This window comes from Perna viridis, chromosome 8 (assembly GCF_037379345.1).
Source record: "Perna viridis isolate PV_CMFRI_1.1 ecotype Kerala chromosome 8, ASM3737934v1, whole genome shotgun sequence".
Lineage (NCBI taxonomy): Eukaryota > Metazoa > Mollusca > Bivalvia > Mytilida > Mytilidae > Perna > Perna viridis.
The window spans coordinates 29,912,312-29,929,524 of record NC_142452.1 but is presented as its reverse complement, the minus strand read 5'-3'; the positions used below and the strand labels follow the sequence as shown (position 1 = coordinate 29,929,524).

Below are 17,213 nucleotides of genomic sequence, written 5' to 3'. Positions count from 1 at the left end.
CTCAGTCTTGTATTCTTTGTCCCATAGGCTTCTATAGTATACTTTAAATTTTAATGATTTTTTATTTAAAATAGACAAGGAGTTTCAATCTAACTTTTGACCATGTTTTCCATTTAGGAAATGTCAAAAATAACTTTTAGGTCCATTTTTGAAAAAAGAGGCATGAACTTTGGTACACCAGAACAGGTCGAACTAAAAATAGACTTCTTCAAATAGATCCTTTTTCTGAAGAATTATTTTTCATAAAAAATACTGTTTTTCCTCAAAAACAAGTTTTTAAGTCTGTCATAGCGTGATATTTACCCTGTACTTTTGAAGAAAAATTATAATCATTTGCAAAGAAACAAAAACAGGAAAAGGCAAAAAGAAAGCGTAGTATATTTTAGCCTCCATGTTTTGGCGTACACCCGCTTATGAATATGTAATGCAATACTGAAGCCTATTACTAATTAAAACTTTAAGATATCTTTAAATATTTTTTTCTAGAACTTAAAGACAAAATATCCCTGTCCTCCTGCTTTCTTGTGATTTTTTGTAATAAGTTTCATATCGGTAACCAATAACAGTATTAAGTCAAATATCTCAATTTTTGCAAAGAAAGTCAAGTTTTGATCAAAAATATTTTTGTTGCCTTTTTATACATGAAAGTTGGCCTGTATTGATAAGACAAATCTATTAACTATTCTATGAATACCAAATTATTTTTAAATCTCATTTTTTTTGTCTCATATTCACAAAAAGTCAAGTTTCGACCCCCTTCTTTACATTTAGCACAAGGGGGTTCTTGATAATCTGAAGTCTGATCACGAATACTGCCAACTGCACAAAGTTGAAGTTCTTGTTTACACAAGGGTAAAATTGAGTCAAAATGTTGTATATTTACCATTATTCTAATAAAAAAAAAGACATCTTAGTTGCCAGAAATGCTGATTTTCAAAATTAGAAATTTCTCACAGGTGCAGATAGATATTTTGCAAAAACAGTAAATAACATAAACAGAAACCACCAGAGTTTCTACTTACTTAACAGACTATTGAAGAAAAATTCACTTTTTTATTGTCATTACCACCATATTTTTATAAACGCATTAGAGATTGTGAGGAAGTACCATTAGAAATGGTCATTTATGAGATTAAAATGTTTTATTGGTCAGTTTTCACTTTTTATCAATCAAATAGCTGTAAAAGTAGTAGAAAAGTGTAAATGCAAAAAAACATTTCAGTTTTTATATATCATGTGTAACAAGTGCAATTCAACCATTTTCAAGTCTCTACTCTAAGTATTAAAAATGTCTTGACCATGTTTTTCCATTAGGGAAATGTCAAAAATAATTTTTAGGTCCGTTTTAGAAAAAAAGGCACGACCTTTGGTACACTAGAACAGGTCGAACTAAAAATCGATTTTTTCTACTTTCACTTTTATTTTGAGTTCATAAAATAGATCCCTTTTCTGAAGCATTATTTTTCCCTCAAAAACAAGTTTTTTGTGTCACAGCTTGATATTTACCCTGTACTTTTGTAGAAAGAATAATCAAGAGAAACAAGGTTATAGCGGTAATCAAAAGAATGCAATCGAGGGACAAAGACCAGACATGGAAAACAGTCATACACAACAAAGAACATGAAGGAACTAAAATCATACATACAAACTAACAAAAGCAAATGAGCAACTCGGATTCCACTAAAAACTGGGAGCATGGTTCAGGTGCACCGCTAGGATTAGCGTCCTCTGCTTTTCTAGAAACACCCGCCGAGTTGCTCCTAAAAAGTCAAGTCCGGGGTTGACAAACGCAGAAAGGAAAACTATGATGCGTTGAATAAATCATTTTTCATGGTGCAGATGGATACACCATAACGATCCAAGACTTCATGATGAGTACCATAAAATTTCTGTAGTGATGACTTAGTGGAGTCCGACGAACTGAAAGCAGATTTAGAGAAAGTGGGTATTAACCGGTAAATGGAAAACAAGCATGTTAAATCTAGTCTTGACATATTGGATTCGTACATATTTGCAAAAATGGAACAATCATAGATTTTTAGCGTTTAAATGTTGTTCCAATACTTGATGAAAACTTCGTGACCGATAGGATTGATTAATGAAACATCAGATTAAAATGGACTGATTCGTCCACTTAAGTTATAACAGGAACAAACATTCTTATTTGTCAAATTGACAAGTTATTCACAATTCTACCGGATAAGCTCATGCTGTGAATATAGTATTAATCCTAGTACTGTTGTAAGTGATTTTTTAGGCAACAAATTGTGATGTAGTATTTAATGGCATAAAATAATTGTTCCCAGAGCTTCATCAGTAAGGGACTGGTGTGTAAAGTTTAGAATTATTATCCAGATGTTAGACATTTTCGCAAATGTCATTGTTCGTGAAGTGTGTTTACACGCATCGATCACGTGATTGCTTCAGTTTTGAGTTGCATGCTTGTTACATCGTTGGTCATTATTTTGTGTAAATATAATTCTTATTTGGTAAGTTCTGCTTCGGTATTTTCCAAAATCGTATTATGAATGTTTTTGCACTTATAGATTGTTAAACAGTACGAACCAATCGAACATTTTGTTTACAACTTACTAAGTCCGTAAATTGGTGTGAGTAAATTTTAGTGAAGTAATATTTTTCATTTAATATTTCTCTTTTGTATTGTTTAGATTTTGTGATTTATGTTTATATTTTTTTCATTATTTTTGGGTTAATGCGGAAAAAACTTAGTATTTTATCTATTATTGTCATATATCTACATTGTTATCATGCAATCCCTTGTCTTTTTCTGAGCGATAAAATAAATCATAGAATGCAGTACTGCATATTAATACGCCAACCACTTTACTATATCCTGTTATCATTCTGATACAAAGGCAATTTTTAGCATTTAATAACAGAAAGTGTATCTCTACTCACTAGATTGATTTGAGTCGAGTAGAAGTATAATTACAAGTAAAAAAAACTCATCATATGCTATTAATTTAATAAAACATTTTAAACGTGCTACGATCAAGTAAGACCAAACGAGTCATTATATACTACTTAGATATTTTGCAAATATACCCATGCGATTTATCTTTGCATGTTAGGGGATTTTTTGCAGTCCACATGTGCTGATTTACTACAGTTGTCATAACTACGCATGCTCCATTAAGGGTAATAAAATCTCCAAATTCTACGAAGTTTCTATATGGACAAGTTTCTCCTGATACAGGTATCCATTGGTGTGTTGTACCGATACCAATTAGGCCGATGAACCAATATACTGAAATTAAAATTATTGTCGTTAAACAATATCGACTTGCTATTTCACAATTTGTAGAATATGTTCGTACTTTTTAATGACTCACTGTTAAGGCATCCTTTTCATTTACTTTATATAGATATACTAAGTATATTATATCTTTCTGTTTGTATTTATTCAGACATCGCTATGTTAACACATGCAAAGTTTTATTCATCGCATTGTAACAGGTCATGGTTTCCCTTTCCTCGTTTGTCTACCCCGGACTTGACTTTTTATGAGCGGGTGTTTCTAGAAAAGCAGAGGACGCTTACCCTACCGGTGGACCTGGTCCATGCTCCCAGTTTTTAGTGGAGTCCGAGTTACTCATTTGCTTTTGTTACTTTGTATGTATGATTTTCGTTACTTTATGTTCTTTGTTGTGTATGTCTGTTTTCCATGTCTGGTCTTTGTCCCTGGATTACATTCGTTTGATTACCGCTATAACCTTGGTTCCCTTGATTACTCTTTTCAATTTGAACACAAAACATTATTTATACAAGATATTCTAAATTGCTAGGAGTTATAATCACGAGGACTGGTAGTTTTCAAAATAGCAAGCCTTTATATCAGTTATTTTGTAAATTAAGTTATTACTTCACAGTGCACACTGAAACAAAAGCAGTTTCACGTAAGGTGGTGGTAACAGTACTAACACGTAGGATTTATGGTATCTGCTACGCCTGCTACAAAGTCATGTTCTTCTTTGGAACAGATAGTTACAAGATGACCACAATTTCCATCACAATCGCAAAATGTGCTACAGGTTTCCTGAAGAAAAAAAACATCGTTCATATTCTTTTTAAATAGCTATATGTTTAGTGAAATCAATTCAAGAATTCAATATTATAAGTTCGCGACCGGTCTTCATGAAAAACAAAGAACCAAAAAATACAACCCCCCCCCCCCCGAAAAACGATTACTAAATAAACTTATTTAATAAAGAGTTCGAGCTGAAAAGTGTCCTCTTGTTTTAGTTCTACCTAAGTTTTCCAATGTAGTTGCTCTTTATGATTATTTTTCTGGTATGTTTAAATATTTGTCTCACAATAACATCCTTTATATTTTTTTTCAAGTTCAGAACAGATCATAGCTTTCGAACTTTAATAAGATAAAACAGACGTGTGACGCCATGAAGCTTGTATCTTCCTTTCAAAACCTGTCAGATCGCGCCTTGAAAACTTGACGCGTTACTTCCATTTTCCAAACAAATATTAGCTTTCCTTATATTTTTTCATCAATAAGAAATAAGAAGCATCAGCAAGCCTCCATTTGTGTATATTTGCCAGTAGGACCAAACTTGCCGACTCTAAATAAAACTTATTTTTCTTTCACTGTCCAGTTAACGAAAAAAAAAAACAAAATGAGCAATAATGAAAATACTAAAAAAATGAACAAAACGGCGGATAATTAAGTTGTATGAAGACTATACTATACGATCTGGGTACAAAATACCTCGCAATTATTGTTTTATCAATTTTAAGTGTATGGGCACGACATCGTATGCAAAACCAAATTGTCAATGGTAAAATATTTTCAAAATTTGAAAAGCAAAACGGTTAAAGAGTTGTTTAAAAATACATTTTCAATGTAAGTTAATACACATTTTTTAAATTAATGACGACGACAGAGTGTTTACATAGTAGAAAGTTAAGTACCAGTCCAAATAAAATTCAGATTCTGCCTATGGTAAAGTGATTCATGGTGTAGAAAAAACCTTAATCAGACGATACGTTTCTGGTCTAAAATATGCAAAACTTCTTGTACAATCTATATAAATTTTATCTCAAAAGCGCAACCCCGGAATAAAAACGTAAGACTGGTTATGTGATCTATAATGGTGTCTGAACAAGAAATACAACTGAATTGTGTGGGTTATTGTCATGCATGAATCACCTCCTGTCTGATTTTTATAATGAATGTTACTTAAGCAACATGAAAGGAAATACCACTGCCTAACCAGGGATTACAGCACTCAGTTCCGAAACTGATCTAAAAGTACAATATCATAATCATGATAATTGTCATGTTGATTAAAATAATTGAAAAAAGAAGTTTTAGTGTAATTAAAGTACATTAAATCATAATAGAATAAATATAATTATTTGGTCTAGAAGAAATGTCGTGTATTACGTAACTTGTAGTCATCAGGTCACATATTACATGTATATAACAATCTAAGAATCAGATAGGTAGTAATGTATTTTCCACAAAAAAATATATATATTTTTTTGTTGTAATTTATTAATCACACTCCGAAAACGTCCATAACACCTGTCATTTTTCCAGGATCTTCATCCTTTGTTCATCCTCCTTCATCAACTTTTTAAAGTGTATATGGATGTAATAGGTTGAATGTCTTTGCAAAATTCTAAATTGGATATCGAAGATATTAATAAACACCTAAAATTATGATTTGATCTAATGCAATTAGAATTTCAAGTTCGGCAAGTTACTTTGTGCTACACTGATAGGACATATAGGTACCTTATTATTACATTGATCAGTAAAAATAGAAATAATCATATAGCCGCTTCCTAATTTACTACATACCACATCGCAAACTTATAAGCCCAAGATTACGACGTGAGTGTTGCTTGTTACAGAATTCGTAAGGCTGCTAACGGTGAACTTTACTGAATAAAAATGCAAGAAGAGGACGCATTTAGGACTTAGTCTTGCAGAGGTGAAGAAAAAAAACACTGAAATGGCAAATATACCACTGAAGAGGAGATTGAAAGAGGAAGTGGTTATTTTCAAATTATTTACTTACATTAGCAGTCGCAAAGTCTACTAGATCATTAAGTCCGCTGAATATATACGTCGAACCATTAAAGTGACGTACTATACTACCAGGCTTATATTGATAAACACCTGTTTAAAAGATAATATGTCCCCATGAAATAAGTGTATAATGAACTTTGGTGTAAATGAAATTTCCAGCTTTAAATTGTTTAATAGCTATTCTTAATGAAGCAGTCGTTGTAGAGTGAAATTCCAGGGGATGACGCCGTAATCTTCATGGCGCGAATTCCACAAATGAGTGTCTCAATCCTTTTACGAGCGCATTAATTTTTTTATTGTTCTGGCATATTTTGCATTAGTAGGATAAATCGTACTGATTTTGAAAATGTGACGTTCTAAATCTTTAGAAAACAGTAGAAAAAATCTGTTTGTCCATTTAATTCATTTGCCATTGTCAAATCCAATTCGTCAAATACAGTGCACGATATTTTTTTCACTGAATACATATGCACATACATTATTAAGTAGGATACATGTAACATGATATCGGTTTTCGTCTATTTCCCTTATTGCTGTTAAATAACGATTTAATGATATGAATGTGGTCACTTCATTAGTTTATAAATGTAAGCATTCTTATGGTAGGACCCTTACCCTACCGATGCATCTGCTCCATGCTTCCAGTTTTTAGAGTCCGAGTTGCTCATTTACTTTTGTTACTTTGTATGTGTAATTTTGGTTATTTGTGTTCTTTTTTGTGTGTTTCTGTTGTCCATGTCTGGCCTTTGTACCTGGATTACATTCTTTTGATTTCCGCTAGAATCTTGGTTCCCTTGATTACTCTTTAATACAAGTTTATTCATGTCCGAGAAATCTGTAAGCCATCGCCCACTTATGATACCCCCACTCCCTCTTAAGTATATTCATTGTTTTCACAATATAAAACGTGCGTCAAACTTTGAAGTGACTGTGACAAATAGTTGAAAGGAAAACAGTTACGAAATTTCAATATCAAAAATAAACTTTGCTGGTACTACTATGATAATCGTTCTTTTAGCTAACACTAAGTCGATGTAACATGATAATAGTTGTGATTTTTATATTTATATTTAACATATATTATCATAATAATGTCTGATTAAGTCCGCTTAATTTTAACATCACTGTCAACTTTAATAGGTAAACCTATGGTAAGGGACATAACTCTTGAAATATGTTATATGGTTATATCATATTCAAAATCACCAGAGCCTATCATGATCTCATTTGAAATAGAATAAAATCAGTCCAAGTTAGCTTTGATACTTACATGAGATTGATGTAAAATGCTAAATACGAACGTTCTAATGATTTGTAAGAGTTGCGTCCCCAGCCGTAGGACTTCCTCCTTAAAAAAAACTCACAGTATGGAATTGGAGGATCCCAGGTCGAATTTTTGATACAAGTCACGTTTCCCTCTCCGCAGAGTATATATCCATCATCGCATGAAATGTTGACGGTACTTCCATAGGATACATCTCCACTTGCAACTGCATTTGTAATATTAGGCATTATGCAATCTGAAAAAATACGATTCTCAAAATCTGAATAAGGAAAATCATTTCCATAACTTTTTTTATAAAATAGTTATACATGTAATGAAAATTTGACTTTATAATGAATGACAGGGAGAGAGGGTAACATGTTTACCATTGCTTCATGGTAATAACAGTTACACATCCAAATTATATCATTATATGCAGCATGTATAAAAAAACAAGATGTTGAGGAACGATCATGGTATTCCCTATATTTAAACAATCATCTAATGTTATCATCACATTTTGGTAAATTTTCAACTAAACACAATTTATACATAAGATTATATATGATGTCAGAATTTTTAGAAAAGCTTTCTAAATGAAACAAAATCACTTCCTCTTTTTAAAATGAAACTTCTCTAAATTTACTTACTGTTTACGCTGCATGGTACGATATCTTATTATAAGAAACTTATTTACCAGGTTCACAGACTGGCTGAACGTCCCATGTACAGTTTGTACACGTTGCTTGTTTAGGAGTTACAGAAAATCCATCATCGCAGGTCAAAGTAACCGTGTTACCCGAAACTATTATAGATCTTGCAGGTTTTGCAGTTCCATTTGGAAAGTCAAACATATAACAAAAAACTGAAAAAAAACCATAAACAAAATACTAGGAGTGAATTAATTTACGCTCATAAATGGGCTTGAATATAATTTTATGTATTTTTCTCGGGTGCTCCGAAAGTGTTTGCTTCTTGAAAACGGCTCGTCATGCTACCCATTTAAGTTGAAGAGAAAATATATTTAAACAGTGATTTTCGTTAGCATATTGAAAATGGACAGACCATATCATTCAATCAGATCATGACGAAGAGCGGGGTGCTTTTGAGTTATGACATTTATTTTTCTATGTTGCAGCATAATAAACCAATTAATCAATTGAACATGTGTTATCCGCTGAAATATAATTAAAATACAGATGGAAACATTTAACTTATTCTCAAAACCTTGGTTATTCAGTTTCCTATAATGTTTGTACAAAAATATATCTGCATTTACATTTTACTGTAAATACGAACCTTAAAATAATAAAAAAACAAACACAAAATTAACCAGACACAAAACCTAGAGTGAATACGTTTTACACAAGGCAATCAGAGAAAAATTACATCCTATATCATAGATTAACCACTTACCACAACTACAGTACGGAGCACTTCCTTCCCAGCTACAGTTAGAACCACAAGTCCGTGTCTTGTTTCCAATAAGTTCATAGTTATCTTGACAAGCATAAGTTACATTACTGCCAACTTTTGCTACGTTAGGGGTAACTGTTCCAGCAAATGGGTCCTCAAGTTGTGGGCATTGATCTATGACAAGAGACAATGATCAAATAACCTTGTGAAGGTTAAAATTTCTAATAAACGCACTCTGTTACACTAGAATTACATTTACATTCAAGGCTTAACAATTAATATGTAAAATGTGTTCATATCATCATAATATCCCTATGTTCTATAAATGTTTATTTGAAAGATTCACAAGTTAAACAATTATTTATTTTAAAGTTTTATTACATTGTCAATATATTACGTTTCATTAGAATATTTTTTGAATATTTTTTTTCTCTTAACAAATTTACAAATTTGAAAAAAAAATAAAACTGATTTTAATACAAGTCAAGCGAGGCTACAGAATGATTTAACAGTTCTTTCTGTAATCAACCGGACATTATAAAAAGTGTCATACTTTCTTGACACATCACACTTTTGGACATTGTCTTTCAAGTAAATCAGTTTTTACAATGATGTTAAATAATGCAGCATTTGAGAGCTTTTTAAACTTAGAAAACAGTGTCCAATAGATGTAGTGAGATATATCAGATGAACACATTGGTATAAATAAGAGCAGATTCCTACATTAAGATTTATGTAAGGAGATATACCTAGGCTACTGTACATAACTCTTGAAATCGGAGATATGTTTGTACCATATTCATTTTCATCAAAGCCTGTCGAACATTAATTTGTCACAGAATAAAATCAATGGAAGTAATCTATATGCCAGCATGAGATTACCCATTACTTGTAAGAGTCATGTTCCTTAACAACGTAGGTCTACTTCCTAATATATCACATTTGCATTGAAATCGACAGCACATTTTTTCTTATTGGTATTATATTGGCATTTATGGTCTTTCATTCTTTCACTTTGTATTTTATCACTTAACACTTACTACATTCACAAGTAGGATCATCTCCACTCCATTCACAATCACTGCCACACGTCCTGTTTTGTGACCCGACTAATTCGAATCCATCGTCGCATTCATAGGTTACAGTAGTTCCTACTGATGTTTCATTAGGAGTTACTGCTCCATTCATCGGGGCGTGTAGTTGAAGACATGTCGCTGAAAGGTTGAAAATTGAAATTAAGTAATTAAGGGAACCAAGGTTATAACGGTAATCAAAAGAATGTAATCAAGGGACAAAAACCAGACATGGAAAACAGATATACACAACATAGGACATGAAATAACTAAAATCATACATACAAATTTACAAAAGCAAATGAGCAACTCGGACTCCACTAAAACCTGGGAGCATGGACCAGATGCACCGGTAAGGTAAGCGTCCTCTGCTTTTCTACAAACACCCGCCGAGTTGCTCATAAAAAAGTCAAGTCCAGGGTAAACAAACGAGGAAAGTAAAACTATGACTCGTTGAATAAATCAATTTTCATGATGCAGATGGATACACCATAACGATCCATGAGTTTATGATGACGACCATAAAAGTTATGTAGTGATGACTTCAATATTGTAGCATCATAACCCTGTTTCAGAAGCCTATTTGCCTATTTGAAATATATTATAACTAAAGTACAGTCAACGGAAACCCAAATCGATATTTGAAGCTAGAACCTACCTACTCCTTGCAAAGATTTGTATAAGATTTTTCATTTTTCCTGAACGGTTGAATCAAATCCAGAAAAGTATTAAGATCAATAATATTGTCCATGTTTTTATTCATACCCATTGATTTTTATACAAATGCTGAAATCATATCAAGTCAGTTATTTTGCCATTTTTGCCCTTATTTTGAAAAGCGACACATACACTGCTATAAGATTTTAGAAATAATCAGAAATTCAATTTTAAATCGACCGATGATGAGATATATGTATGATTATTTAATCAACGAGAGGTTTTCTAATAATACTCACAACATTTCATTGTACAAACAGGTATATCGCTGCTCCACGAAGAGTTTTTGTTGCAAGTAATAGTTTCATTTCCTACTAAGGTGAAGCCATCATCACAGCTGAAAGTTGCATTGCTTCCAACAGTAGCATTACCACCCTCTACCAATGTGCCATTTACAATCTTTTCAATTAGCACCGTGCCATTCATAATATTAGGCACAGGACAATTATCTATTAAATGTGACGAAAAAAAAGTCAAGCTTTTAGTTACACTTTTCAAAGTATAAAACGACAGTTCGAAAAAATGATGTACTTTATTCTGGTGTCAAAATTTGAAAAATTGAAATATTTCGAATTATGTACGGAGGCTAGGGCGTTCTCACACACAGCAACTAGGTTGTGTGTCCCAGGTGGTATAATGGGGCAGACCTAGCATGTTACATGCAGGAGTTGTCAGTCCATAATACAGTAAACCTGGACGCAAACCATAGTGGTGCATTGTGTTTGGAAAGATGCCACGTTCCTCGCACGTTAAAAATGCCCTGCTGTGGTATTCTTTCGGAGTAGGCGCCATAGGCTCTCCAACACAGGAGGCTAACTAGCCCCACCCTACACACTTCTCCATATTTCCAGTGGCAATCAAAATGTGTCGACCCCATTATCCTTGTGTCCCATCCCATTTTTTCATTTCATCATCATTTCATTTTCATCGTAATAGCTAAAATATTGCTGCTTAGGCGTTAAATCCCAATAATCAATCTACTATGAACATTTCACTTTTATATCGACTTAGTTAAATGGTATTTAAACACTGGGTTTAGACAAATTTGACTTAAATTTTAGAAGCAAGAACCTGCATTTTTGTAACATACTTCACAGATTTAATGTCGTAGTCTTAAGAGGAATACAACAACCAGGTAGTTGGTTGAAAATTTTGTTTTCAAAAATAAATTTATCCATTTCATATCACAAATACATCTTTTCAAAGTTGAATGTTTGTTTTTGTTTAAAAGCAACTGTTAAAAAGAAAAAATACATTTAAAAAAGGATACAACTCTTTATTTTTGCACATAATTTGGTTGCTGTGATAGGCAACTTCAAAATCGTTTTCTGAGCTTAAGAAATATTTTTGTACAATAATATCACACTTATTTAACAAATTCAAATATTACGTTGAAACAGAAAAAAATCAGTGTAATACGATTTACCCTGTGTCATATTATAGGATCTGCCTGATTTATACATAGAAAGTCTCTGACAGTTTAACACTCACCTGGATCACAATCTATGTTTTTGTATTTGTAGTGGTAGTGTCCAAAATGAAAATGCCATGGAAAGTAGTGATGGAATGCGTGCCCCCATGGAGATAATGGTAGGGGAACCATTGGCACGAGTACAACAGGTACTAATGGCGGATAGTAACCAGCTTTTGGCGTATATGGTACAGGAGGTGTGGGATATTGGTTCCAAGGAACAAACGTCTTGCCGTTATGGTAGTGTGGCCAAAAAGGATAACTCGGTGTTACTGGCTTAAATGTTGGAAGATTGCGGTAGTAGTTACTTGTAACTCCCATGTTCCATTGTCGATAATGCCAGGCTATTTAAAAATGTTACAAATGAATTGCATGAATAATTGATGTACTGTTGTTGAAACTAAGTTAATTCTGCCATATACAATATTCTTCTTTCTGAACTATCTCTTAAAATTTAGTTATGAATGCAGTGATAATTTCAAGCATTTCAATTAAACACCTAATTCTAATTACCAGGCATCGGTTTCACAAAACGTCGTAAGTGTGAAATTGATCGTAAATTATGACGTCACAATCCTATTTTAGTTTATGACGTCATTATTTACGATCAATTTTACACTTACGACATTTTGTGACACTGACACCTGAAAATCATATTACTTGCACATTTCGATGTGTGTTGTACACGTGTTTCAAACATAAACATATAATCATCTGCATTAGAATCAAATATAGGAAGATGTAAATCCCAAAATTAATTTATGAAATCATTCCTTAACCTGATAAATCAAGTACCGGACGGAATTGAAAAAAAGAATATATCAATAAATTAATAAATTAATAACTGTGGGGAAAATAACAGCTTTGTATGCTCAGTCTTTGTTGACAAAAACAAGTCTACTTTCCAAAATTGAACGAAATTAAAGTAGGGCTTAATATGATTTTAAAAAGTTTCGATTAAGCGTAAAATGTTGTTTGCAATGTGCTTCTCATTTTTGTTTAATTTGCAAATCAAATCCAATCGACTTAGACGTCTCGGTGGTTTAAAACATAATTGCATGTTTTAACTTTGAATTCAGAAATTTACCAACAAACATTGTTTTATTTGATTTGTCAATCGATCTTGCTACATTTGTGTTTCATGATTACTATAATTTGATCAAACATTTTTCATTATAGATATTTACCAAATATTAAAAAAATAAAATTGCAACACGTTGATAGAAATAATATTTTGATAAATTTTAGTTGATCAAAAGTAATTGCAAAATGTAATGAAAATGAACACTTTTACATACAGGTGTGTTGCAATTCTTCTATACTGTTTGGAAAATTAATATAAAGCGTACTCATAGTAATGAAAGAATAATAAAGGGAACCAAGGTTATAGGGTAATCAAAAGAATGTAATCCAGTGGCAAAGACCAGACATGGAAAACAGAAACACAGACCATGAAGTAACTAAAATCATACATATAAAGTAACAAACGTAAATGAGCAACTCGGACTCTACTATAGAAATATAGAAAAAAAAGCTTTTTTGACACTAAAGATTTTCTTTCTCAGTATAAAACTATATTTTGAAATATGTTCCTACCTGCTCCATTGTGAAATATCACACAACATAAAAGAAGCAATTTGAACATCTTAAGCAAAGATGATCCTAACTTCATGGACATCCCTCAATTTAAACTATTTCTCAGAAGCATAACAAACAAATGCAGCATGCTGAATGAGCAATTTGCATAAAAATAGAATTTGTATCCGCAAACTTTGATGACATATGTTTTCCACGTATATTTCGTATTCACGATTTTAAAATGTTATGATCGAATCTCTAACGAGATATTTTATACCGCATGAATGAACATGCACAGAATATAAAAATACCCACACTTACTCACAAAGTTCAAGATCAAAACAGATTTAGAAGCTGAATCGCGTACGCTGTGGGTGATTGTACCTTTATCAAAGGCTCACATAAGCAACTGATAAGGAGCCTGAATGAAAATAACAAAGGGAGTCTTTTTATCAAAATTAAAAGCAAAAATTAACTGTGGAAAACAATTAAAAAAAATAAGTCCAAATATGGCGTATTGATGTATAGCATGTAGTGCTATACCAGCCGTAGAACATGACCTAAAGTAAGGTAATGTAAAGTAAATTTTATTTAAAGTCGGCATATATGTACAAATAATAAAATAACACGAGCACTGAAGTGCTCTTTGACCGACTAAGTGCTCTTTAACCTAAAAATGAATTATTTTTTCCCGTTTATTCCATCTGGAGAAGTTGTTTGTAATTTCTTCACCCAAAAGCTTTCCCAAGATAGTCTTTTACATTTTGACCAGTTTTTATTATGTCCTATGATCGTAACAACAATGTTGTTTAGATCCTCCTGGGTGTGTCCGGCGGATCTAAGAAGTCGCCATCTTAAATATTCAATTTAAATTTTACCATCTTCTGGTGATGTAACATATTTAGACGTTTATTAATTTATTGTTATGTTTTGCATCGTTTTTAACGATCAATCACCCCGTAAGAGTAATTGTTGACTATTATTTAGACGATTAAATATATATATATATATCCCAGCTGGCCGAGTGGTCTAGGGCGCTGGACTTTGTGCAGGCGGTGTTGCCATATATGTCACAGCGGTACGAGTTCGAGTCCCGCGGAGGGAACGACCAAACTTTGACAGTTCTAACACCGTTGGGAATTTTTCAGACCCTTCTATAAGTTTACTTTATCTTCTCTGTATCAATCTGATCCGATGGAGCAGTGTAGCGAATAGAGTCGTCAAATTCTGAGACGTTTACATATAAATATATATATATATATATATATATATCGTTCAATAATAGAAATCCTGTATACAGATTTATATAGTTGTCGACTAAAATTGCAACACGACTAGATATTTCATTGTGTATTTCACATATTTCACAAGTACTTTCACTGCTTGCACAGATCTTCAGGTGAATGAATACATATAGTAACTTGGTAACGTTGTTGTGACGTTACGTTATAATAGAACAACAAAGTAACGTTAAAAATAGAAAACGAAAGTATAAAAATAAATTGTATAAATAGACAATCTAAATGTAGATTTATAAATAACCATTAATTCTTCAATGTCCATTCAGTGCCGCCTTGATTTTTTAAATAAAATTTCTTTCCTTTATTTCTCTCAGAGAATCACTATCTATGTTCATTTTATAGAAAGGAAAAATAAAAAAAATACCGCGCCCACAAGTATCTATGTGGACGCTGAATGGGATTTGTCTATATGCCTCCTCACGAACTTGTTGCCGATGTACCGTCATCCTCTTCGCAGGCGTGTTCCCAGTCTGGCCTATGTAGATTTCATTGCACATAGGACATTTAATGCAATAAATTAAATTAGCACTCTTGCAGTTCATGTTTGCATTTGTATAAATTTTAGTTCCATCTTTTGTGGTTATATCTGTACCGGGATATATTTTCACGTACCACAACGCTTATCGTTACATTGGGACACAAGTTTTGGTTTTTCACAACGGTTTGGATCAAATCTTGCTTTAGTCAATAACCGCTTTAGATTTAGACTTTGTGCAAGCGGTGTTGCCATAGATGTCACAGCGGTACGAGTTTGTGTCCCGCGGAGGGAACGACCAAAAATTTGCATCGTGTTTGCTAATAAAAAAAATATGAGAAGTGGTATGATTGCCAATGAAACAGTCATTCACCAAATGCCAAGCAACGAACAATTAAACTTCTACATGTCAATACACGGTATGATGGACAAAATCCATACCATAAAGCAAGCTACAAAGACACCAAAAGATGCGAATCTATTCACAAAAGGCAAATATCGACACAATCTATAGAAAAAAACTTTAAACGAATAACAGTAAACATATAATGCAACAACAAACACGCGAGTACAGGTTCCTCACCCTAAACTAATGTATATTTCTCGTTACTGTTTGTCCATCTAACCCATTAGAACCGATTTATTCACCGTGTCATAGTTTTCATTTACTCTTTCGTATAGTAGGCGTTTTATGAGCTACTCGGTGTATGTTTCTAGAAAAGCAGGGGATATTTACCCTACCGGTCTACCTGGTACATACTCCAAGTTTTTAGAGGAGCCAAAGTTACTCCACTTATTATTTTGGTTATTTAATGTTCTTTGTTGTGTGTGTGTGTATCTGTTTTCACTGTATGGTCTTAATCATGTTAATCCCACTGCTTAATCCCTTGATTACATCATTTTGATTTCCACTGAATATTAATGCCCTTGGTTCTTAATGAAGAAAACGGTTTTGTCTGTTCGAAGAATTACGTGTAAATCTGTGTAAGAATCGGGCAAAATAGGAAAAATCAGAAATACGCAGGTCAAAATCCCAACGACCTGACAATATAATTTTACTTAATACGGAATCCTCTATTTGAAAAGACCACTATTTTATCTCTGCATCACTGCATTTGTTCAGAAATTTTTAATTGAATGTTACAAAAATGAGATTTTTGACACAGCTATCTGCCCTTGATTTGCTTATTTTCGATGCATTGCAATGATATGATGACATAAATTGATATGGAAAGTCTCGTCCTTTTTCCTTGATTCTTATGGTGCAAATACTTAAATGGTGGGGTTTTGTCCTGATTCTTACAGAGACTGACACTTAATTCCTTTACTTCTTGTAAGGGAATAATAATTCATACATATTTCAAGATATCAATAAACAGAAAGCGACATTACCCCTTTCCCTTATTTCACATGGCAATTATGTGAGTGACGTGATTAATAAGTTAATTATTACAGCACACAAAAAAATAACAAAATGCATATCATTACATACGTGACAGAATCATATCGTAAAAAAATAAAAAGAAAATAAAAAAAGAAAGAAAAGATTATAAACTTGCACATGTAAATATTTCCAATATCTTCAGTTTTTTTTTAATCGGTTCGCTACCTTGTGTATGTTGATGTCTCTGTTTCATGTGTCCACGTTGATGCCATGTTTTTTATTTTGACGTATCTGAAATATCCCACTGCTGATGCTTCGATATTTTATTTTGCCGATATTCAGACACGATTGGTGATAGTTTATATACCACTCCCCAATAAGATAAAATATAGAACCCCACCCCGCAGAAGAAAAGATAAAATAAATAAAGAAAAACATTTCTGACGAAGAACAAAGATAAACTT

At 32.7% G+C, this 17,213-nt stretch overlaps 1 protein-coding gene across 1 annotated transcript; it reads right to left on the bottom strand.

Moving 5' to 3' along the window:
* Nucleotides 1-2,969: 2,969 nt before the first annotated feature.
* On the bottom strand, nt 2,970-13,751 carry LOC148610169 (complement receptor type 2-like). The gene is made up of 10 exons (XM_088542300.1): nt 13,608-13,751; nt 12,032-12,355; nt 10,780-10,989; nt 9,791-9,964; nt 8,751-8,924; nt 8,032-8,199; nt 7,435-7,590; nt 6,060-6,160; nt 3,943-4,057; nt 2,970-3,268 (listed from the first exon to the last, which is right to left on the bottom strand). Exons 1-10 carry the CDS (start codon nt 13,687-13,689, stop codon nt 3,042-3,044), a joined length of 1,731 nt encoding a protein of 576 aa, XP_088398426.1. The 5' UTR covers nt 13,690-13,751; the 3' UTR covers nt 2,970-3,041.
* Between the last annotated feature and the right edge of the window lie 3,462 nt (nt 13,752-17,213).